Source organism: Heliangelus exortis, chromosome 2 (genome assembly GCF_036169615.1).
Source record: "Heliangelus exortis chromosome 2, bHelExo1.hap1, whole genome shotgun sequence".
NCBI lineage: Eukaryota > Metazoa > Chordata > Aves > Apodiformes > Trochilidae > Heliangelus > Heliangelus exortis.
Genome location: NC_092423.1, coordinates 13936601 through 13961710, shown reverse-complemented (window position 1 = coordinate 13961710; position 25110 = coordinate 13936601). Strand labels below are relative to the sequence as shown.

At 37.7% G+C, this 25110-nt stretch overlaps 1 protein-coding gene across 4 annotated transcripts in view; it reads left to right on the top strand.

Moving 5' to 3' along the window:
• CCNY (cyclin Y) overlaps nucleotides 1–25110 on the top strand; it is a 129776-nt gene that overhangs the window by 88814 nt on the left and 15852 nt on the right. For all 4 annotated transcript variants that reach the window (XM_071734797.1, XM_071734798.1, XM_071734796.1 and 1 more), the window contains 4 exons: nucleotides 7927–8027; nucleotides 10831–10866; nucleotides 14411–14468; nucleotides 14568–14687. In XM_071734797.1, the coding sequence (XP_071590898.1) occupies nucleotides 7927–8027; nucleotides 10831–10866; nucleotides 14411–14468; nucleotides 14568–14687 (315 nt within the window). The remainder of the gene's footprint in view (nucleotides 1–7926; nucleotides 8028–10830; nucleotides 10867–14410; nucleotides 14469–14567; nucleotides 14688–25110) is intronic.

Sequence of the window (25110 nt, the reverse complement as noted above, 5' to 3'; positions counted from 1 at the left end):
TGTCACAAATGCTGCTGGTAGCAAGCTATTGCAAACTCTGGTATAAAATATTTTTAGGTAGTACTGGACTTGTTGCAGAAAAGGAAAGTTGCACTTTCTCTTTAACTGCTTGTCAAGTTGTTTGTAGTACTATCTGAGGAAAGTATTTTATACAAATGCAGTTTCAAAATGTTATGTATGAAAAAAGGAATTTACTCTTTTTATTTAGAAATGCACTTTCTGAGTATGAGTTCTTTTCCTTCTTTCCTGCTCTTGTTTGTGGAATATTTTAATTGGCTGAATAGTTTCCTTTAATTCCCAAATACAAATATGCTTGGATTTATTACACTTTGTCAATGGCTGGCAGTTGCAGAGTTTTGAATTCACCTTATCAGTAGGTGATGTGTAAGAAGCCAGCAGGTGCTCTTTTTTTGGGATATGGAAGGCAAGAGGGAAGGAGTGAAAGTGGGGGTGACAGGGTGCTATGAAGAAGCTGTCATCTCTGTTTTCCCAGAGAGACAGACAACAGGTTGGAAATGGTGCTGGATCCTTTCCATAACTTCCAGCATCCTTATTGGTGCTGGGAGTTCCCTGCCTGCAGGGGACCTTGTGTGTTTGCTTACTTGCAACCTGTTTTAATTTCTATGCAGTTGCAGCAGACTCTACTTCCAGTTACTCTTGAAATGGCAGTTGTTTTTTTTTACTTGCTTTAATGCTGTTTTAGTGTGCACTTGTCTTTTAATCTGCTTAGTCAAGCTGCTGAGGAAGAAAAAGATGCAGACTGTGAGATAGAGGCATTTCCTTTTTCCGAGATGAGAGATTGCATCAGTGTCTCTGCTTGTGCAAGGAAAGCAAACAGGAACATGTTTTATGTTTTTTAGGGGTGTGGTTGGAGAAAAAGTGAATTTTTTGTTGATTGTAGTAGTTACTTCTTTGTGCTGGGTAATTTTTGATATATTTTTTTTTTAGGGGAAAGGAGCAGGGGAGAGGAGAAGAAGTTTTCTCCATCAAGTTTTTCTGAAATTTTCCCTTTCACACAAGGTGAAAATGCTCTGTTTGCCGAAGTACTTTCTTCTTGACAAGATACATTTTTAGAGTTGAATCTGTGTTTATAAGTAAAAAGAAGAGAATTTTTGTTGCATATTAAACTATTTCTGAAGGAAATAAGGGGAAGTAATATCTCTCTTCCACATATTTTTTTTATGCTGGAAACCCCTTATCACCTTTGTAGTAACAGCTTCCTTTCAGCAGTATTTAGTTTAGGGACCTGGGCATGACTTCCACTGTCTGTTACTCAGCAACTCCCAAATGTCTGCAACTCGGCATCCCAGCAGACTACTACTGGTTTTGTCATTCCAAGTAGGAAAGCTAACATCTGTATATAAACCAGAAGGTACTTTTAGCATCCTGGAGATAGGTTCCTGGGCATCATTCTTGAAAGAATCCCAGTCCCTGTGAGCAACCCTCTAGTAACTCACATCAGGGAAAGTTTTTTCCCAGTGGCAGTGCTGCTCTTGGCACTAGCAGAGGACACTGCTCTTTTGTGGTATGTGGAGTGGGACAAGCAATTCTGTGCTTTATGCATGCTTGAAATGGTGTGTGGTATGTTTTCCTGTGAAGCCCCCAATTTTTCCTGTAGAGAGGATAAAGTGGCTATTCTACTTCCCTAATGTAAAACTATTAGGTATGTGGTTGGTAATCAAACACTTTTCAGCTTCTGATTATGAGAGTAAATACAGTACATGCTGAAATGGGAACATAGTCTAAAAAGTGCTTTAATCCATGAAAAATGCAAAGCACACCATAAAATGTGAAATGTTGTTCCTGTTAAGTGCCTGAGGCTGGCTGTTGTAAAGGTTTATAATTGCTGTCCAAATTCCTTAAGATATTTTAATTAACATTCCTTATTCAAAGAGAAGAACAAGATAAACTTGAAGATAGATTAGAGCCTTCTCAGGTGCTTTTGAAGCTCTCTTTGAGATTGCTTCATCTGCTCTTTGCTCCTCTCCATTGCAAGATCACAAAAAAAACCTGGTCTAGAGGAGGTGTTTTTTTTTTCTTCCTCCCCCCCCCCGCCCCCCGAGTCTTCCAGTAACTTAGAATCAACAGGTTTTGTTTAATGGCTTAAATTTACTGTTTGAAACATTTTTCTAATGTCTTTAACCCCCTTACTTCAATTCCTATCCTCTAGGGTGAAAAATTTTACCTCTCCTATCAGCCTGAGGTAATAATTTGTAAAGAAGCAAACGTTGTAGGGGCAGCAACAAAAAGTAACTTTTAAGATGGAAGGAGAGCACACGGAAGCATTCTTTTACAAGGTTGCTGTATAATACTTGCTCTGCTGGGAGCCTGGAAAACTCCCTCTTGTCAAGTTGCGTAACAGCAGCAATTATACACTATGTAAACATAAACCGTGGAGCTGCTCAAAGCTGTTCAAAGAAATATTTAATCTTTTCAGATTTGTAAAACAGGGTGCTTTATCAGTGGTTAAGCAGGACCTGTGTGTGCTGCAGAAGTTTCTGAGTCTCCTAAGAGCTCAGTGGTACTCTGACATAGTTTTCAATAGCTGACATGAGAAAGGACAAGCTTTGAGAGCATTAAACTTGCAAGTGTAGATCTAGTCTGCAGCATCAGTTTTGGACAGTATCAAACATCAATGAGACCAATCAATTGAGGACAAAGTTGTATCACGTCCTAGACTGATGAGGAGCAGTGTGTATTATTTAAGAGTGGTTGGACTGGATCTTTTTTTAATTGTAGATGTTGGCAGCAAAAGGTAAGCATACAATAGTGCAGTTTCCCATAGTTATTCTCCAGGTGAATATATCCATATCTAGCCACTAACTGTACATAATTGTGCTGTAGCATCAAATTATGCAAGATGAAAATAAATGCAAAGCTTAGCAGAGCTGTGCAAGGAATTGTGTTGCATGCCTTGCTTGATTTTGGAAACCCTTTGTTGACCTGTAAAATCATGTTTCTTCTTCGAAAAATGTTGTCAGAACTAAATCATGTCCTGAAGCAAAAGAAGATCCTCAAGATAGAAACCTCCCTTTTCCAAGTCAGAAGCAGTCTTAGTATTTTTGCTTGCTTTTGTAATTTGGCTTTGAGTGTACTTTTACATGCCAGTTTTGCCTATTAGCATTTTGGCCTACAGCCTCTACTGCCTGGGAGCTAATGGGCATGTTTCCACAGATGGATGCAAGCAGGCTTCAGATTTTCCATTAGGGAAATACTATTCAATAGCATCTTTTAAAATCATGCAGTAACTTACACCTGGTTTGATGGAAGAAGGGACTGTACTATCATTATTTAGGACAGAAGCTGCAATTTATTTTTTGGTGAACAGTGCAAAAGAGCACTGAAAAAGGATGAAGCTCCTCTGCCAAACTGGAAGGTGACTGGCTGAAGAGCAGCTGTGGTGCAAAAACTGTATGGCTTCATTAGGGAAATATTGTGCCCAAATGAAGAAAGCCTGCAGAGCACGGGGCAGTGTCACACTAGGGTGGCTGACGGGCTCCCAGGGCAGAGCTGGCTGCTATCCCTCTGGTCAGTTCTGAGTGTAGGGTTTGGTTAGCATGCACCCATCCATTAGACATTTCTACCTCAAAATGCCCTACAATGACTATTTTAAATGAATCAAATAACAAAACTTCCCCTTTTCCAACAAATTAAGTTTAATTTTCTGAGTGATGCTAAAATGAAGGCTGAGAGAAATTCATCCCTTTGTGTACTCTTGTGAATCAGGTAGAAATTTGTTGTGACTCTTCTCCATTCAGGAGCTAGAATTAGTTCTGCAGAGTTTTTATGATTTTGATGGCAAAAAATGCCATTCTGTTTCTGATAAGATATATTTTATGTAAGCTTCAAGTAAATCATATTGTTCAAACGTGTTAAAACAAAGATGATTTATAATTTTGCAAAGTTTCAGAATGAAGGTGGGAGAAAAACAAAGCAGTGATGTTTCCTTAGGTCTAGCTGTGCAAGAGGGAAAAACTGCTGGTTTTAAGAGCTAGAAACACCTGGTGTTAAATTAAATCTTCATCTCTTAGAGTTTGTCCTGTAACACATGTAAAAGCTTAGGAAGTTACAAAGCAATTTTTTTCCATTATACTTCTTTTTCTGTAAAGAAAGAAATTCCACAAACCATATATCATGTGTTGTATATTGTAACTTATGTTGCCAGCACTTCTTAATGAACATTTTTGGCTGAAATGAGAAAAATGTAACTGCTTCTGTAGTGGAGAGCTGTGAAGCCTCTCCACCAAAAGAAAGCACTAAACAATAGAAAATGTTTCCAGAATTCATCACAAGAGGTTGTTCAGGCTGGTTTCTTGCCTCAGAACATTTAAGATACCTCTTCTTTACAGCTTCCATTGGTGGAGATTCTGTCACTGCTGAAGTCACTCAAGCTATCCCTGCCATTAGAAAAAGGTGATAGATTGGGGTAGGCACTTTTTTGCCATCACCTCCTCTCCTGCTTACACATCCAATCTTAGTTTTTCCTAGTTCAGTGTAAACCTGCTCTTTCTTATACCATCTACAGGATCATGATGAACAGCATGCCCTTCTTTGGAATTCTATTCAACATGACTTAAGGCAAATATTGTTCCTTTATTCCTGCAGAAAACCCCTCCAGGCTTTCAATTATTCCTTCTATACTGAGTATTTCAAACCTCTGATTAATCTTGCTGCCCTCTTCTCTTGACTCTATGAAATCAATTAATCTTTCTTTAAATATGATGGTCAAAACTGGGCATAAAATTCCAACTGAACAGAGTGGAAGGGTGCTCTACCCCATTGTATACATGGTAACTATAAATTCTATATTTTTTTTTTTAAGAGAGTCATTTGAAAGTTAATGCCAGTTGCAAAGTCAATAAAAATACCTTCATTCTGTCATCTAACTCATTGCTCAATATTTTACACTGAGTAGACTGCATCTGTGTAATGTCCCTTACTTCAGTCTCCCAGTTTGGAACTGATTGCTGGGTAACCTGGATATAGTCTTTCAAGTAGTTTTTACCTGCCTAGTTTTGCTTGCTCTGCCCTTTGGGAATTTTATGCAAGGTGAAGTCAGAGTCTTGCTGAAGTTGAGAAGCCTGACATCTACTGGGTCTCAGCTTGGGTACTAAAATGGTATTCTTATTGCAAGTTAAAGTACATATAGAGTGAATACCAATTCATGTGAATGAAATATTGTTGATATGTAAATATTTGTAATAGCAAAGATTGTCAGGGCTCCACATATGACCTGTACTCACAGTCATGTTTCCATATGAAGATTTACAAAAGAAGCTATACCAGACCTTTCTTTCCCCATTTCAGCATTAATGGTGGCACAGTACCTGAGGATGATCCTGTTAATATTAGAGGGTTTGGCTGGTTTCTTCAGAGGCTCATAGAGTCTTTCTCATCTTTCCTGATTTTTCTTACTTAGAGTCTCTGTGACTTGTCTAAATGGAAGATTTTTGTGGCATGCCATGATGGATTTGAAATGTGAAGGCATTAAGCTCCTGTACAATTTTGGGTGTGGACTTACTCCATTGAAGTCGACACGAAAGTCTTTATAGGATAGTGCTGAATACTGAGGTGATACTCAGTATTTTGTCCTTTGGAAGGATGGAGAAGGTTCCTGTGCAGCATTTTATGGAGATTCAGAGTAGCCTGTTTGAACCGTGAGACTTGAGATGTCTTCTGGTTTAGTCAAGCTAGAACATGAAATTGAGGGTGTTTTCCAGTAATTTGGAAAAAGCAAAAAATCTGTTACCTCACTTACCATATGCCTGCAGTAGGACAGTAGAGTAGAAGCTGAGATCTACTGATAGGTTAGTTATTCATATGGCACAAATGTGTATAAATACCCAAGGCAGTAGGTTTACACTTGGCACCATTCTTCAGACTCCAGACTCAGAGAGGTACCAGCCAGCTTGTTATGAAGAGAAAGCAAAGCATGAGACACCACATATTTTTCTGAAGTGTGAAAAGTTCTAAGCCTAACAAAGTGTGATGTGGGCTGAAAACTGGGGAAAAAAAACAACTTTCCATGGCCTTTTTTTTTTAATTGATTCTGAAATGTCTGTACCTCTCCCTCTTTTTTTCAACAACTAAACAGTCTCATTTTCAGCTGGTTTTACTTGGCTTTGCTTTTATCATGCCTGTGAAAGGTACTCAACAAAGTAATCCAGAAATTTTAAACTGTGGTAGCATAAAAGCTATAAAGCACCAGTACCCTAATAATTCTCTCTGCATGCATTAATACCAGAGAATACATTTTACAGCATTGCTGCATTCAGCTGTTCTAAAGTGTTTCTTTATGGCCTTGCTAAACGTATATAGCTTGGAAGGTAGATGGATTGTGGGCTTATAAACTATCATGAGGAATCCAAACACCTGCTGAATTTTTGAGGAAATAATTTTTATTTTCCTGGTAATGTTTCTTCAGTTCCAAGAAAAGCAGTTCTGCCTACAATTTTATCGGTCAAGTGAGGGGCCTTGAGAGAATTTGTAGGCAAGCTTTCAAATAATTTGAACATAATGTCTCAGTTGTAACAGCTTCAGAAAATTATTTTTTTCAATTAACAGAAGACTTTGAATACTCTTTTGCTTATAGGTGAGAAAAATAGAGAGATGACACACAATGTATGTAGATTTTATCAGGAGTCTGTCTGTTCTGTATCTAATGAATGCTGCTGAGAAGTCTGCTGCCTATGGAAAATGAAACATTGGTGAGGTGATGGAGTGCTGGCACTTGTGTTAGTATCTATTTGGGAAATTAGGCAGGGTGTGCTGAGGTTGGACTTCAGCCTAGATACTCAAGCTGGTAAATGACTGTGGATTCCACCAGTGGTATTGATACTGGTCTCTCCACTGAAACCCTGGAAATGACATTCCTTGTAAGGCAAAATAAAGTTTCTACATTGTGCCAACTGAATCTAAACCTATTCTGTTGTGAGTTAAACATGAAATCTGACTGGTCTTAACTTTCCTGACACATGTTCTTGGTCAGGTTACCCACTAGAGTGGGTAGAATGAGCGTGGATAATATCAAAGTGTATTAATGACTGTGACTGCAATTAGCTGGTGTGTTGAAACTATTCTCTTATACCAGTGGAGTGCTGCCTGCTCTAAACAGCTGAGGAAGCCTCATCAACAAATCTTCAGACATAAGTAGTGTTGTAAAATGTCATTTTGTGGCTGAGCTTTCCAATATTTCCTATCATAGTGCAGAAATAGGATTGAAATCTGTTGAAAACTTCTTTAAAGAGATAATTTTATTTTCTTTTTGCATATACACTTTCTCTTGCATCCTTTGATCAATTTTCTTCCTGTCTAATAACAATTCATTCTTGAGGAATTATTTTTTCTGAATTTTCCCCTATTAAATTTTAGAGATTTTAGTAGTTTTAATGTAAAGACCCTTTTCCACTACTTCGTTCTGTCAGGGTTTGTTTATTGTTGTTTGTTTGGGTCTTTTTTGTTTATTTGGTTGGTTGGTTTTTGTTTTTAAATTTTCTTTCTTCCAAGCACAGTTTTGTGTCTGTTTCTAAATCGATCTTCATTATTAACATGATTTCTTTTTCACTCTTCCACTTATTCTTTTGGAATGAGAGAAACATAGACCTTGTTCATCTTTGTTTTCCAAATGTATGTATGTATTTGAGTAATTCTGCATAAAAATATTTACATGTTGTTGGGGAAGGAGGGGTGGGAGGGGGGGGGGGAGATGGGGACTTGAAAGCATTAGTCAAGGCTTAGGCATTGTTGTGACTTCTACACTGGCAATTGTTTCTGAACTTTCGGAACTGCTTCAAAACATGATCACATTACTGTGTGCGTCATTGTGAGAGAAAGAGAAATATTTTTTTTTTCTAATTTCTTACATCTCCTCAGCAAAATGCTTTGGTATTACATAATTGCCATTGTTCTTTTGCGTGTTTTTCATAGCATCCTCCTGGGCAGTTGAGAAGGAAGTACAGTTCCTGCTCCACTATTTTCCTGGATGACAGCACAGTCAGTCAACCAAACCTCAAGTATACCATCAAATGGTGGGTTTTATAATTTATTTATCTTTTTTTTTTCTTCTAGAACCTACATTGTATGTGTTTATGTATATGCATTTCTGAATGATTACTAAGCAAGGTTCAAAGGTTTTAGTTTTTGAGTTAGTAAATTTATTTAATCCAGTCGTGCTCCAGTGGAAGGGAACAAGATGAGGAAAGTGTGTTACTCTTATTTTAGATCAGTACAGAATCAGTCTCCCAATACTACATGTCTCAACAGAAAGCAGCAATTAAGGATCTCAAATTCAAGTTGCTGATATCCTTGTGCTTCAGCATTCAACTGGTTACTTGCTTCAGGTGAATTCTCAAAACTTACTTGGGCACTTGTTCAGAATTTTAGAATTATCTGAAATTCAACAACTCTTTTCTGTTTGTGAGGCAATGCTCATGTGCTAAGCTTTCTTTCCAGTTTTGAGATAGAAATTAGTTGCCTCCAGATTAATTTTCTTACTGAATACAAGTAAGTTTATTACCCAGCAGTGGGCACCTTTGTATTTGGTGCACACTAATGGGCTAACTGGTTGAGATCTCAGATGATTACTTAGGTTTTGCTGGTGCCTTTTAACATTTGAAGAGAAATGAAATTGGTATTTTTGTTCTTTAAATTTTGTACAGTTGGGGGGAAATTGTTTTATGCAGTTTGTTTATTAGAATTGCTGATAAACTCTCTTGAGTTGGTTGTAAGATGGTTACCTTAGTGTACTCAAATGCAAAAATTTATCAAGACAAAATCAGTGCTACAGAGAGATATATCGAGACTAACACATCCAAGGAAGTTTGTAAAATTGGTGGTCACTAGACTAGAAAGAGTGGCAAGCTGGGGGTGGTGGAGGTGGTAATGTTTGGGAGAGAGTCAGGGTGGCTGGCAGGGATCAGAGGGTGCAGGGCAGTGCCAGGCTGGGAAGGGCTGGGAGCTGCGAGGGGTCAGAGGGTTTAAAAAGGGGTGATGTGGGGCAAGAAATTGGACTCTGGCACATGAGGCCTCTGGGGGTGAGGAGTGTTTTCTTGCTCTCCTGTCTGACTGAACATTTAGTAGACAGAAGGGCTGGGTGATTGCAAGATTTATTGCTTTTGTATACAATTTAATTTGTTTGCCCCCATCCTTGCAGTCTCTGTAGATAAAGAACTGTTACACGTAGGCAGATCATGAGGGGTGTATTTTGGCCAATTCATTGGGAATGAAACTTGGATCTGAGTCTATTGGATCTATTACAGCTCTGAAAGACTTTAAGATTCTGATATGGATTTCTAAATAGTAAACATCTTCTAACGGTGTTTTGACATTTCGTTTCAAAAGGAGCCATAAGGGGACCAAGTAGAGCTTTGCATGTAGATTCATAAAGTGAACTGGAGCTGCAAGTGAGTTCCTAGGGACATAATTTAAAATTATATTTTAGAAATAACTCATTTTGCAAATACCTTTCAGTCAAGAAAGAGTCGTTCATAAATGTGTTTTCTGTGTTCAGCAAGGGCTGAGTCCTTTAAATGTCCATAGTGTCCACAGTACCTCTTAATTCCTTTAAATATGTATCTATAAAAATAAATCAAATTTAAAAAGTACTTATGAACTAAAGACATCTAACGCAGCTAGGTAAAAGCTATAGTGCTCATATAAAATTAGTAAAATATATCTGTTTTCAACTAAGAAAAACAATTTTCCACTACATGGCTAAAAAAAAAAGGAACAAAAAAACCCCAAGGGATAGCTCTTAATATATTGATTTCCCAAGACACAGTATGTCATTTTTCATGTAAAAATTCTGGAATAAAATTACAGAGCAAACAATTGACTTATAAAAGGCCTTTTATCGAAAAGGGGGGGAGGGGTGGGAATTTTGCATCAATATAAGATATAAACATTTACAGTGAACCACAGAGGACAAATTGTCAACAAATGGAATCATTGAGCTCCCTCCTCATTCTCCTTTTGCTTTGAGTTGGTTTTATGCTGCTGGAACAAGAGGGTGCTGGCTCTGCTTTATCCTTCGGTAAAGCTCTATCATGAATAAAGCATGTGTCCTTTGATAAAGCTGGAGTCATCAGTTGGAAACTGGGTAATAACCATGACAAGCCATGTATTTTCTTCAGTCTTAAATGTGAATGAGACCAGTTAGTTGTAATACATAATTAAAAAATGTGAATATAAGGACACTTTGTTTTTGTGCAGGATATAAACAGAGGTACTTTGGTGTGTGGTTGAGAACATGGGAAATGCATAATGCAGTAAGTTATTCAGGGAGTCATCTTTCCTGAGTTAAAATAAGTAACTCAATACCATAAAACTGTAGGAGCCTGGTATTTGAGTCTGCAATGTGAGTAACTGCACAGAAAGGCAACTAAAAGTTAATGGATTTAAATATAAAATCATAAGCCAACAGTGATTAAAGCATTTCATGTTAGAATGACAGCATTAGTGAACAACAAAAGAGAATGTCCAATGCCTGTGATATTTTATCTTCAACCTTGGAAGCCAGTAGGAGTTTTATTATTGACTTTAGTGGAGTAGGGCATTAAGTGGAAGGTTTGTGCAACTTGGTATGTGGAATATGGGTATTGTGTAAGGCACTTCATTTCTTGTGAAAAGGAGGCACTTTGCATGTGCTGAACAAGAATCATAAAATTGTCTGTTTACAGCAGTTTTCCTGTTGTCTAACATGAAGCAGAAGAAAATAGGCCATTGAGCATACTTTTTGTCATGCATTGTGCTAGATTTTAAATTTGCACATCAATATGACAATTATTATAATTTTAAAGTGCTGATATATTAATTCTTTATTTTTCTTTACAGTGTAGCTCTTGCAATATATTACCACATCAAAAACAGGTATGTGAATAATAGAATCTTATACTGAATATATCTTTAATCAAAACAAATTAACTGTTCAAACCCTGAAAATCCATGCTCCATTTTTAAAAAAATATTTTTGGGTAGTTGTTTTCTTATTTCTTATGCTAGAAATGAGAAATACATTATTTTTTATTGTTATATCTATTATTTTCCTTAGAAAAATAAGAATTAGAGGATTACGTACCATAAAAATCTGGTCATGCTAATGGGTTTTGAAATAAAAACTATTAATTATACAGTAGGAGTAACATTGTGAATAGATGTAATTAAAGATGTTTCAGAAACAGACCAGGTCCTGGCTTAGCTCTTTTGGTGTAGTGTTTTAGATCTTGCTCAGTGAATTTCATTGCAACTGAATAGAAAATAGGTTTTCAAATACATAACTTGGTACATAAATAAGCTTTTTTAATGTTGAATTGAGCTTTTGTATCTTTAATTGCCTATCCTCATGATATGTCACAGTATCAAAAAATAATATTTCCTGACATTTCTAAGGAGAAATTGTATAAATACTTCATGTTTGTGTCTCTGACATTTCAATGTGTCTTTTAAGAGAACTTGGCTTAGATCTTGATGTAACAAGCCACTAAGATGTTTTTTCTTCTGGACTGCAAGAGTCCAACTAGAACAAAAGCAATTACTCATAATTTAGGGTTAAGCTGGTACGTCATTGGGGACCATGTTTCAGGTCACTGGAACCCATCACGCTTTTTGAAACAAGGCTGACATTAAGAAAAAATCTTTAGAAGTGCACAAGGGCAGAAAGGCTTAGGGCTTGATTCCTGCTGAAAGCTCTTAGAAGACTTTCCAAGACATCTTGGTCCTTGGACTGGAACATGGCACTATGTAAAGGAAAAGTTGGAGTGAAATCTTTTGCAGGAAGCGAGGTGTTAGTATTAGTACTTGGATTACTTGTTAATCCATCTGTGGTTCCCTTTTTCCCCTTTCCCCCGTTGTTCCTGGATTAGTTTGGCTAACTAGTCAATTTTGACTGTGCTTGACTAAATGAGATAGAGATCTCAAAGAGAGTCAGACTTGAAAGTTTCATGGAGATAAGTTATTCTTTAGTATCATGCCAGCTGAGTAAAAAGGCTGAGGTCATGGGGCACATAAAAGACTACATAGGGATAAGAAATTTAAGTAAGCAATTACAGTTGTGTAGGAGGAATCCAGAGCCAAAGGGATCCAGACTCACTCTGTGTGGGTTGCCATGGAGCCCATTTCTGTCTGCAGGAAATATGCCCATTTGTCGTCTCACAGAACCTGATGCAAATTTGTTCTATGACTTGCAGACTGAGGGGCTAAGCCTTTATAAAATAGAGAGGCCTGTGTCACTGTTTCAGAAACAATTACATTCTGACTGTTATCTTCTTGGGGACCTTGCTATCTGTCCTTTCATTTTTGGGATGGAGAAGTGCTGAGTGGTTGCTGCTTCTCCCTCCTGAAGCTGCCTGGGCTGGGGAGGTGTGTTGTCAACATGCCCTCTGCCATGCTTGGGACAGATGATCTTGACAGTAATGCTGGGGCAGGCTCATGTTTGTCAATTAAACAAAGGATGTTTCTACTGAAACAAAGGATGTGAAGGGACTGTTCTGCTTTCAGTTGTCTCTGATTTAGAAACAGAGGGACAACAGGGTTACAGCCTTCAGTTGGACTTAACTGCTGAAACAGCAACAGCAAAGCAAATGTTCAGTTCCCTACCATTATAGGTGAAAGGAAGTTGTTGATGTATGTGGTAGATTTTCGTTCTCTATGGGGCGTGGGGAGTAAGATATCACTGTAATACCTACATAGACTCAAGGTTCATTTAGACTAAAAACAAGTCAAGCACCTTCTTTGCCAGAGAATTACTTTCAGAAAAGATTTATTTGTTCCTTTTCTCCTGCACAGTAGACTTAAATTACTTCCTAATATTCCAAATTCTCACCTATCTCATTTTTTGAGAAATTATAACATTCTAGTTATCATTCCTTCGGTTCCTAATGTCTCCTATCATTGTTGTATTGGTTTGCTTTCTGTGGCTGTTGTTGTGCTAAGCTATTCAACAAGTGGTAAAAGACTCTGAAAGCTATCTTGTTTTTGAAGGAATGCATAACTATTGGTAAATTTGCTAAATCAAAAACTAAAATAATATAAAATAAACCCCAACAAACTATACATGAAAAATGCTTAGATTGTTTAATAAATGGTTCAATTTTTAAAGTTAACATGGTGGATTTGGTCTAATGAACACAGAAATCTATCAACTTTTTTTTTTTTGTAATAAAATTTTTCATGGCAATCAAATGTGCCTTCAGAGCATGCAGCAGCTACAGCATGAAGAAATAAAATATGAAATTCTTCCTTTCTCCCCTTATTGTGAAGGGCCATGTTTTACTGTAGCACATAAATTACTCCAGTGAGACTACTGCATTCAGATGGTAGCCTTTTTATGTAGAGATGAGTCTGGCCTGAAGTTCTTGTTCACTAGGAATTTTCTAGCAATTATCTCCATCTGCTGTTTTGTTTTAGTTTTGGTACTCCTTAAAAAACAGTGTTTATGTCCAGTGTTAGGAGACTTGATGAAAAAATGTAATCTTCAGATGTCAAGGTTTACATGTTAGCTGTCAATAAGTACATTGTGTAGACATGAATGCACTGTAAAACTCATGTTTGCATGCTCGGAGAGACATGTGCTGTTGAGCAAAGATAGAAAACACATTCAGTGGTTTCTCTCTTAAGCACTCGATGACAGGGGTACCAGGGATGCTATAAAGAAAGATGGGAATGTTATAAGTAGGTCACATGGACCCCTTTGCCAGAAAGTGTCCAGTTCTAACTGGTACTGTTACATCACTTGTTCTGTTCATAAGTGTTCCTGCCAAGATTACACATGGCAAAAACCTTACACTGAACACTGGATGTTAGGTTTGTGAAGTTAAATCAACTGATTTTGAGCAACAGGGATCTGAAAGAGAAATAGCAAATAAAACCAAGGAATAGGATTTTGTCTGATTTTTTTGGTATGCTCTCCTTTTTGCTTTCAGGAATCATTAACAGATAGGATTTTCCAAGTAAATAAGAAGTGAAGTGTGCATTTATTAACTAAAAGATAAGTGTAAAAATACTGTTGTATTTGTAAATGTTCATAATGTTGACAATAAGGGAAAAGGAATTAAGAAATTGCAAGGATTAACATGATGAAGTTAAGAAGAGGAGAGTAAACTGGGCTAATTTTATTGTAAGTTTATAGTAGTACCTTTTAGGCTGCAAAAAAGCTTCACAGTAGAGACCATAAAAGCAGTTTATCTTGGGCATCGAAGCCTGAAAATTTCAGCACACTTTGTAATACAGTTTTCATATAGCATGGAAACCTTATGGCAGAATAGATTCAACTTCTATGTGAGAATCACATTTCTGTAATGTTTCTAAATACCCCACAGCATGAGGAGTACTGGGGTTATACTGATACACTGGTGTCTATGAAAGCTTTGTGCTGCTGTGTTCAGATAACTAAAACTTTGGTTTTAATTCTTTTTAGGGACACAGACAGAAGAATGCTCTTAGATATTTTTGATGAAAACCTTCATCCCCTTTCGGTAAGCTCATCTGCCTCTTCTTCCCTTTCATGTGAATTGTCTTTCTTTCTGTCTGCTTTGTTTTGTTTCAGTCACCTATTTTAGGTGTTTGTTCCTTAGAAATCCGAAGTGCCACCAGACTATGACAAACATGACCCGGAGCAGAAACAGATTTACCGCTTTGTTCGGACGTTGTTCAGTGCTGCTCAACTGACTGCTGAATGTGCCATTGTCACCCTGGTGAGTGTCTGAGAGATGACATCAGCCATCTGACAGACCCAGTTTTGTTCCCAAAGCTTGGGTTAGGATGATTTAACAGATCTGGTGCTGCCAGGGAAATTTTTCTCCCCACGGAGACCAAGGTGAGATTGATGTGAAGAACAAGATTTCTTGATGTGAAGAGATGCTTCAGTTCATTTTCTTGGGCAGAGTAAGTGATGGAAGAGGAGATTGAGTGACACAAAAACCGGGGTTATGTCTTGCCCTCCCAGAGTGATAATGTTACAGGCCACCAGGGTGACTAATAGAAGACACAGGTGGCATAAGTGGTCTAAACAGGAGGGAATGTTAAAAGCAGAAAGGATTCCACTTTTGGGGGTTTGCTGTGTATCATTGTGGCTCCCCACAGAGACTCAGGAACAACTGTAGGTAATTAAATAGCACTAATAAGAATGATGGGCACGTGAAGGATTTGGTGAGTGACTGGGATGCGTTGGTGATGGCTCTTTTTTACTTGCAGGGTACTTGGCTTTTAAACCACCTCATAAGATTGAACAATTGTACTCAAGGCTGAAGTTTAGCTACTTAAAAATAGCACATCACAAAGGAAGGTTCAGATATTCAGCTGATGTGGGTCAGCATAGCAGTGTGAATTAAAGGAGCTAAACTTATCTCCATCACCTGAAAATTTCTTAATTTTCTTGAAATTTTTTGTCTGCTTAGCTCTGACAAGCCTTTTCAGCCTTCAGGCACAAATTTGGACATGTTCTTGACCGCAATTTTAAAAGAATGATGATTTTTTTTAACACTACAACTTGTGCTTTCATAACTGCTTTATTATGCACTTGAGATGGAAGAAGGGGAAATTGGAGGAAGTGGGTTTTGAAGCCCAGACCTACTAATTTCCTGTATTAATCTCTGCCCCTTGCCTTCTAAGATTAGTTGTCCAGCTCTTTCTCCTTCAGACAGAATATGTTTTACTAGCCCATATGGTACAGGAATATGAGAAAAATGGGGCAGGAAACATTCTGCAGTGCCTCCACCCTTGTATTTTGAAATATTACTCTGCCAAGTTCCTTGACCCAGCCACTACTTGTTTGCTGAAATGACATTTTGTCTGTCTCTTGTGCATAATTGCACTAAGTACTTGTCCTTCTCCCTCTACTTCCTAAATGGTCTCTGCTGGAGGCAAGCTATGTTGTGTGAATCAGTATGTTCTTGTGTAATTTAATTAATCTACTGTCAAATGCAGTGGAATTTTGTAGTTATGCTTTTGCTCTTAAGTTATTTGATCAATGAGGGCACTGTTTAGTAGTGAGAAGGAGGGGGTTTTTAATAACAATATCTTCCTGTTATTGCAATGCACGGAAAGTTCTCCACAAATCTTGTTAGCTCAAGCACATATTTCAGTATCTTTCATGGGTAACTACTTCCTTGCCTCTTATGGTTCTCATGTGTTTTCCGTGCAAGTCTTTTGTTGTGATCTGCAGTGAAGTATAAATGGTTTTAACTCATTTGTTATACTGCAGAGGCAGTTTCCATAGTTGTTAGTGCTTGAAATCTTAAGGTGGCTTGGGTTTTTTACTCAAAATAATGATAACAGATGAGCTGTTTTATAGCCTAGTTCTCAAAGCAGCCATGCAGATGTTTGCAGATAGATTTGGTGCAGGTGATGAACATTACTGCTCTGTTATTCTTGCCTTTATTTTTAGGGTAACATCACCTGCCTTACCTCTGTCTGCAAAGCTTCAGAGTTTTTGTATAAATGGTGTTTTACAAGTATGAAATTCTGCTGCTGCTGTTTTGTTTTCTCTGTACTTCTAGGTGCCATTACTTTATTTGTTGGTAAAATCTGGAAGGGCCCCAGAGACATATCATGTTGTTTCTGAAGTGTTCAAACATAGAAAGCAATCTGATAAAAAGCAATCAACCTTTCCCCCCTTCCCACACTCCTGAAATCTTAATAGTGCTGATATTGCTATTGATGAACCTTCCAAGTGCTTTACATTTCGGTATCCTGTCTGGAGAAAAAGAGAGCAGCATTCCCTGCTGGAGCTTCTATTTTGCCATAGTTGGGCCATCCATCAGAGAGCAATCTGATAGCCCTGTCTGCCACTTGTACCTCCTGGGAGGATTGCCAAAAGGCAAGAAGTTTATCTGTGGAGATCACAGTACATTTTGAGCAAGATGCTATGACTATTTTTCTTTCACCCAAATTATTTCCGAAGAGTTTTAACCACCCCTTTTTACTGCCTAAGTTACTAACGTAGGTTAAGGTGTGTAGTTGAATGCCCTTGCTCCTTGTTTTTTTATGTTCCATTAGCCAGGTAAAAGCAGCAGCTATGATTGGCTATATAGCAGTTTGTACATTCAGCACAGGAGCTGAGTATGTGTGAAACTCCAGACTCTGAGATAATCCAGTCTCCAGCAAAGAACCAGAATTGTGTTGCTTCAAGCAGTTAATTAAAATATTTCAATTAAAGCTTCTGCTATTACAGCAAAACTAATTTATAATTAAACAAAAATTTTAATTTTCACACAGCCTCCAGAGCTGCCAAGAGGTTTCCCATACTGATAGGTGAAAAATTAAAATCTCAAGTTGAAACAATTAAATACTAATTCACATTATTTATAAAGTAATAACATAAGAATAAAGTTAGTTTTAAGAATTGTGTTGGTGATTTAAAGTCTTGCAAATCATGTTTTTGTCCCAGCAAGCAGCTGAGCTATACTCTGTGACCTGACTGTGAGAAAAATACTGCACATATGCTTCTCCTTTGGCCCAGAGTATTCCCACCCTTGCTAAAACCGAGGAGTGCCTGTCTCATCCTCCAAGTACCATCAAGTTCTATCAAGTACAGAGGTGGCAAGTTGTGCTTATGCTTATCTACTAATTGGATAGCAAATAAAAATGAGAACAGGAGTGTTATCCATACCAACAGGAAAACAATACAGTGTTTGCGTGTCATGATAATTAAATATTTATGCTTTGTTCTTTTGTTCTGTAAAAACAATACTACTAACTAGACCTGAAGAGGAAAATGGTCCAAGTTTTCTGCTTTGCCTTGGCATGACTTTCTGAGTTTTTTGCAAACAGGCCAAATCTCAGGCTCCTAGTATACTTCTCTGTTTGTACTAGTTTCAGAGGGGATATACATTTTGGGTTTGCAAATGTGCTAGATCTGTATGCTGTAGACTGACCGGATATAACGATATGTAAATACATGCAGTATGAGAATTGAATTATTTCTGTGAAGTTCAGAGGAGCCTGCTTTTGAAATATGTTGCAAAGTTCATGCTGTGACTGAGGGGATTTGAAATTCATAAGAAATTCTCCTTATGAAAAATAGGTATTGAATTAATCCAGCCAGGATTTCCTGAATTCATATTGTACTCCTAAGTTACATTTTAAGCAACTAGGAAGAGAGAGAACATGGTTGAACTGTGTTGTGAAAATTATGGTACTTGAGAATTTAATGTTTTGATAAAAATACCTTTCTCCCCCCACTTTGCCCTCTGATATTTCAACTGAAGTATGAAAAATCTGATACTAGTTTAGGAGAAAACAAAAACAGAAAAATCAAGTGATCAGAGCCCATAGGGACGCTTGATCTGCAGCTGAGGTACTTTTCAGCTAGCCTAGTATAACTACTGATCCTTATGCAGTTAATGGAAGATGCAGGTTCCTCCAAAGACCTCATAGTAGAGTGCAAAGTGTTTTATTGCTTGGTTTGACACTGTCCCTCTCCATCCTGTCATGATGGGATCATTAGTGCCACTGGGTAAGCAAGGCAAAGCACTGATGCTGGTCTCTGCATTGTATATGAAATCCATGAGAAGAGTTGTATGTATCCAAAATTATTGTCTTCTTTGGGGCTTCAAGCACTCCATGGAAGGTGGCCAAAGCCCACCACTTTGCCACATCTGAAGAAGCTGTCCCAGGTACAGTGAGAAGGTCTCTGCATCTGTGTTGTGGATCCTGAGCCCCTTGGCAGCTGGCCATATGTCATGGTATGCTCTGGAAAAGGCCAAGGGGCTTCATATGTGTTGGCAGGAGTAGAAGACTCAGGTTCTGGTCCCCGGTTTTAGACCTTTTCTGCTCTTCTTTTGTTTACAGTCTAATTTCCAACACAAGAATGATTATCAGTTAATATTTATATGTCTCAGTTGAGTCATGCTTTAGGCCACTGGGATATACACTTCATAAAAGGGGAACATTCAAGCTGGGAGTTGGGAGGGAATTTTTTTTTTTTTAAATTTTTTTAGATCACCACGGGGAGGGTATTCAGTCAAAGAATGGATGTCTCTTTCCTGATGGATCTCTAAGGGCTTCTGTGTGGGCAAGGAATGAATACTGACCCCAGTTTTAGACTGAAAAGTCAATGCTGTGTAATAGTTTGAGTGCATTTTGTATGTATTCTATATCTTTGTCCTAAAATAGGTAAGACAGGGGGCAAGCCTAGAGATCTGTGACTTTTCTCTCATATCCTTTAGTACTTCCTATAAATGTCTACAACGGTGCTCTGCAGTTGTTCACATTTTCATAGTTTTGTAACTGTGTTTGTTACACTTTTTTCAACACTTTGTCTCAAAAATAAAAATCATATTAATTTGCAAGGACCATAATGATGTGATGTCCTTTTCCACCAAACGGATGACAGCAGACCTTTGTAGAACATTTCAAATGCCCAGCTGGGCAATTGCAAACACAGTTATTTCTGGAGAGTCATAGTAGGGAACTGGCTGATTGCTGAGAACAGAGCATATGGCAGTTTAGAGATTGGATTAGAGCCGTAATTTGGCTATATGGGACCCACTACCCATTATAATTTTTTCTGTACAAATATCTTTCTAGTTGCAAGACAATGTAACACTGAAGTTTTCTCACTAAAGAGAGGGCTGTGGGTTTCTTCATGATGTGTTGGGGTAGAAACTGTGTTTGTTATCCTGTGCTTCTGCACTCCTTGCCGTGTGGGTTACCAAGAGAGTTCATACAGAGTTTAAATGGGAGAGGAAGCGAAAGAAGTTTTTGCAAATACATGTTCATTTGTAGGTTCTCAGTTATGGTGATTAAAATACCAAAGCATCGTTTCCTTTCATGTAAATGAAGCAAGAAAAGCACTAGAGTTTTAATGGTACAGATACAATTGTACATAAAGTAATATGAAAACAATGTGAGAAAAAATAATGCTTTGCTCTTGCTGCTGCCTCAAAATTCAGAATTGTTCCAGTAATGTCAGTGACATTCCTCAGTGACTGCTTGTTCCTTCAGTGTGCTGAGACTCCCACAAGGTGATGCACAGCTTCTGACCTCTCCCTGTTGCACCACAGGAAACTCCAGCACTGCAGGCAGATACAATCATAAAATAATTTGTGTTGGAACAGAACTCTGGCACTCATGTCTTGTGTGGTCTCTGCTCAGAGCACAGCCAGCTGGATCAAGCTGATCAGAGCCTGCTCAGCTGGGTACTGAATTTCTCTGAGGATGGAAATTTCAGAACCTCCAAAGAAGACCTGGTCCGTTGTTTTAAGGGTGGCTGAGAAAAGAATTATATTATCTTGGGTGCTTTGAATGCAAACACAGTGTGATAAGAGGTATCAGTGGGATATTGGGAGGTTAATGTCAGACAGCTTCAAAATGAAGTAACAAAGACAAACAAAACTTATATAAAGTAATAAAAATTAAAAATAATAAAAATTTGAATGTTCCTTCGGATTTTGAAATACTGAAATGAAATTATTTGGCACTTTACTATTTGGGAGATATGCTTTTGAGGGGAAAAAAAAAAAAGAGAGAGAGAGAGAGAGAAGGGATAAACCTCTTCCAGTATTCTAACTTTTCTTTCTACTGACAACTAGAACACACTTTATATAAAGTATGTTGTAGTGTCCTCTGAGATGGAAAAATATTAAATGCTGCTTCACACTAATTAAAACTGAACAGCAATCGTTAGTTTTCAATTACTTAAAATGGATTTAGGCTCCATTGATTGGGATGTTGCATAACCAACTTTCTGCTATCCAAGATCATGGGTGAGCAGGACATCCTAGGTAACTGGGACAGCATTGGATGCTGTGATTTCAATCAGACACTTGGAAGGTCCAGGCTGGATCAGCCCAGCTGCAGATATCACCCTGGGGATTAGATCTGCCTCAGGAGTGGCCTCCCTGGAGCAGCAGAACTGGAGCTTGGATGTTGTTGTTGATCTGATTAGCCTTGGGCCATGTTACAGTTCAGTGTCTGGATAAAACAAAGTCCTCCAGGACCAGTGGCAATATTGGAATGCTAACTGCTTCTCCACTGTTCTCTGGCAAGTCCAAGTCCTGGGAGTTAATGTCAGAGGTATCCATACTGGGTCAGCATGAAGTAATTTTGCATCTGGCAGCTTTATGAGCTCAAGATATGTGCTGAAACAAACGAGTTCTGTATCTTTGCTAGACCTGATGCAAAGCTAATGAACCTCTCCAGAATTCACTGAACTCAAAGCCAATTTGGTATTATCTGTATTCATGGAGTAGTAATTTTATTTAATTAATAGAATTAAATTCTTTTAATTCATTAATTCTTACAAAGGCAATTTGCTCAATTGGTTTCACTTATGATTAAATAATAATTTTCTCATATTTAAAGCATAAAAGAAAATAATTACAAAATCTTTGTGTGAGCCTGTGGGAAGAGATGGAAAATAATAATCCAGTATTGGTCTTTTGAAGTATCATCTCTGTGCATCAGATATGTCAGAAGACACATCTTCTGACCTGCCCAGGTTATTAAAAAGTCTCCAATGAGAGGTAAATGTTGTCCATCAAAGCTTGCTAAACTGAGAGTTGTCTAAAACCCATTTGGTTTATTCTCAACACCAGTAGACTAATAATGGAGGTATCAAACTCTCAAGGTACAGAGTTTGTAAGTAAAAATATATAGATGGATTTATGTCCACTGTTAGTTTCCAGATCAGAGCTGCATTTTCATTTCAGCTAGGAGTTGAAATTCTGTACAAATGAGTTCTGAAGGTAATTTTGTAGCTTTATTGGTATTAACGCTGATTTATACTTGTTTGCAAGCTGGGAAAAATTTAGAATGATACATTATTTGGCTAAAGCCACTGACAGCTTCTGCTAATGTCACATCAGTAACTTGAATGTTTTATTTAAATAGTCTGGTTATCATTCTGTAAAAATTTATCATTATGTAGTCATCAAACTAAGTGGGTCATGGTTGGTTTGATGAAGATGGTTCTTGGAAGCTGTTAGTGTTTGAGGAGAACTATGTGTTGAATTAAGGCTTAATGAATCTGTTGTCTTTCTGGAATTCAGCTTCTGAATGTTTACTAGAGAAGTTCTCAGATGTTTTACCACAAAAGCTTACTTTCAGAAGAGGCACTGCAAAGGATGAACTGAATTGAAGAAAAGTAACACTGGTATAATAGGTTCAATTTGTTTAAACTTTAGTTCTATTCTTAGCCATGGGATACAGCTGTTAAAATTGAGTGAAAGCACATCATGGCATTTATTTTAAATTATGTTTTCTAGATACTAAGAGGTCATGTGAACTTTTATTAGTTGTGGTTATGTAAAGGAAAACCTACTGAAATAATCCAGATGAGATGTTTTCTGGCTTTTTTTTTTTTTTTTAAAGTTGTTTCTCACATTGTTTCTTCTGCATTTTTTAGCATTTTGAAATATATGTAAATGTCCAGTATTCTGACATGCAAGTTGCAGTATTCTGTTTTATAGTGAGTTTTTAAAAGTCAACTTTATTATGACTTTACAGCAGCTAATCCCAAAGAAAAATGTAAAATGCAAAATGTTTTGTGTTTGAAAATCAAGCCAGTGAAATTCATTGCAAGACACGAATATACTGAACTGTGTAGTAACACACAGAATCTGGCCTGTTTGACATAAAACTCATATTTAAGTAAATGGCACCTGTGTTTAAGAAACTATTCGATGTATAGACATGATTATATAAAAGCAGCATTTCCATATGTCATGTTTACAGGGTCAGTGTTTTCAGTGATTTTTTCTTTCTTTGGTGTTGGGTTTTTTTGTGTGTTGTTTTGTTGTTGTTGTTGTTGTTTTTCTTTTTAAAGGAAGCAGAGCCTGCCTGCATGTGGGAAGACTCACTCACTTTTGCCAGCAAAAGCAGGTGGTGTTCTCCCACCAGCCACGGGTTTGTTTGGGATGAGTAGCGTAGTGATGAACCACCCACCAGCCTTCTTCTTGACACAGGCTGAGAGCCACCTGGCCTTTCTCCAAAAGTCTGCACTGATTCAGCACATCTTTGTAGCAGCCAGAAGCATCCCCCTTCGGTCGGGTGTGCTGCTGAGCACATGGCAGGCTCTGCCTTGCCTTTGTACTCTGGTGTCCTGTCAGAGTCATGGTACTCAGGCTTTACTCTGGTCTGGGTTTAATATATTGAAATGCTCTGAGATTAAAACCAGTGGTCAACAGCTCATTTTTTTTTAGGAATAATGAATTTTCTCACTTTTGCATAAGAGGTAGCTCACTTGGCTGTGCATATGGTTCTGTTATGAGGATATTCTGCATCAGTAGGGCGAGAGCTCAGTACCAGGCTTTCCTCTGCCTAAATTTCACCAGCTGCTAAGTCACCTGGTTCTCTCCAAACTAGAGCTAGACAGAGGTAAAACAAAGCCTGTGTGTGTTGAGTGAGTTTTATTAGAAGTTGAAGAATGGCACTAATGTGACAACGTAGTTGTCTTTGGAACACAAGTCCTAGATTACCATGAATTCTTACATTAGCTGAAGACCTTGACAACAAACTTTTACAAATGTTTGCTGCAAGAAGTGTGCTTTTTTTTGTCTTGTTTTACTTGAAGACATACAATTTAAAGCTAAGACCAAGTCAGTGAGGCCACAACACTCTCTTTCAAGGCATTTTCAGGAAGGGAAGCAGAGGCCGCCCTAAGTGCCTTTCTCCTGGTGGGGTATTTATTATCTTCAGTTTTATCACAACATGATACAGTCTCACTCCAGAAAACAGTATGTCTGGATTTAAGCCCAGGTTATCACTGAGGACTTGAGCAATCATTCATGTCCTTCACAATGCTACTAGAAGATGCTCAAATACAGCAGTGGAGGTTGTATAAGTCTAGTGTCATATAAAGCTTCTGTTTGATTTTTAAAACTGATTTCTCAAGTGTGTGCTGTTGGAAAGCTTGTTGCAAGTTTGTGCAAAGGGAACAATTTTGTGCTCCCTTTTTACCTAGGTGTAAGGTCATCTGCTCAAAATCTAAGTCCCTTTGTAATGGATTAGTCTCATTTATGTCTTTCATTGCAATTTCATTTTTATCTGTTCTTACCAGTTTACTTCTCTGAATGCCACAGCAGAGCCTTTACTTTTTCTGTTTTTTTCTCTCTTTCTAAGCTAGAGCTGCACATAAATACATCCCCGTCTGCTTTGTGTATCTATAGAAGTGGCTCTGGTGAGACCCATGTGCCACCTTTTTACTGAGCTTTGTGTTTCTGTGGTTTTAGAAGTGGTTTTGGAACACTTACAGGAGAGATGAGGCTTTTGAATCTCCACCACTGTTTCCACCTCACCCACTTACACACTTTTATTTCAAGGCAGAAACTGAAATAGTGGAGTGACCACCTCTTTATTTTTAGAGACCTAAGTTTCATTTCTCAAAGCATTTAAACTGTGCTGGTTATTTTGGACCCACATGCTTCTTGGAAAGTCTGCATGGGCAAAACTCCGAGTACCAAGTTTTATAAATCAAAATCTTTTCAGACTGATGCACTAACTAAAAGGTCAAAACTCTGATTTCAATCATGAGCTTGACATATAATTTGGAATCTATAATTTTCTACTTAAATAGTTTTGCCCTACCTATGAATGAAAATAAAATTAATTTTAGAACAATTTGTATTGTTTTGTTTTATAGTGTTACAAAATAATGTTATTGGTTTCTTTCAGCATTAGAATGGCAGGCAGGGGCAAGTCAGCTAAAAAAGAAATGGTTTATTCAGGAGTCTGGCAGCTGGTTTCTTGAAAAACACAGTTTTAGTTTTATGATAATTTGCTACCTATTTGTTTCCTATTTTTAAAGAAAAAATGCTTCTAAATCAACAGTTTTTTCTGTGGCATCTCATGCTGTAAATATTCTGACTTTGTAGCTCCAGATACCTTTGTTTTCACAGACATTTAATGTAATTATTATGCCTGTCTTTTTGTGCCTGATGACATAGACTGAGGTTTACTGAGTGTCTGAAATGAGATTAAGGATTTTTTATGGATAATTTTTTTAAGATTAAGGTTTTAATTTTTTACTTCACCGATCTTTTTAATTTCACATCCAACATATTGACACTTCTCAGCTTTTTCTGAGTGTTCTATTAATTTCAAAAAATCATTGATGCTTTTCCAAGTAAGATTACTTCTATGGATCGGTGATGTTGTGTGGATGCTTCTGTTGTAAGG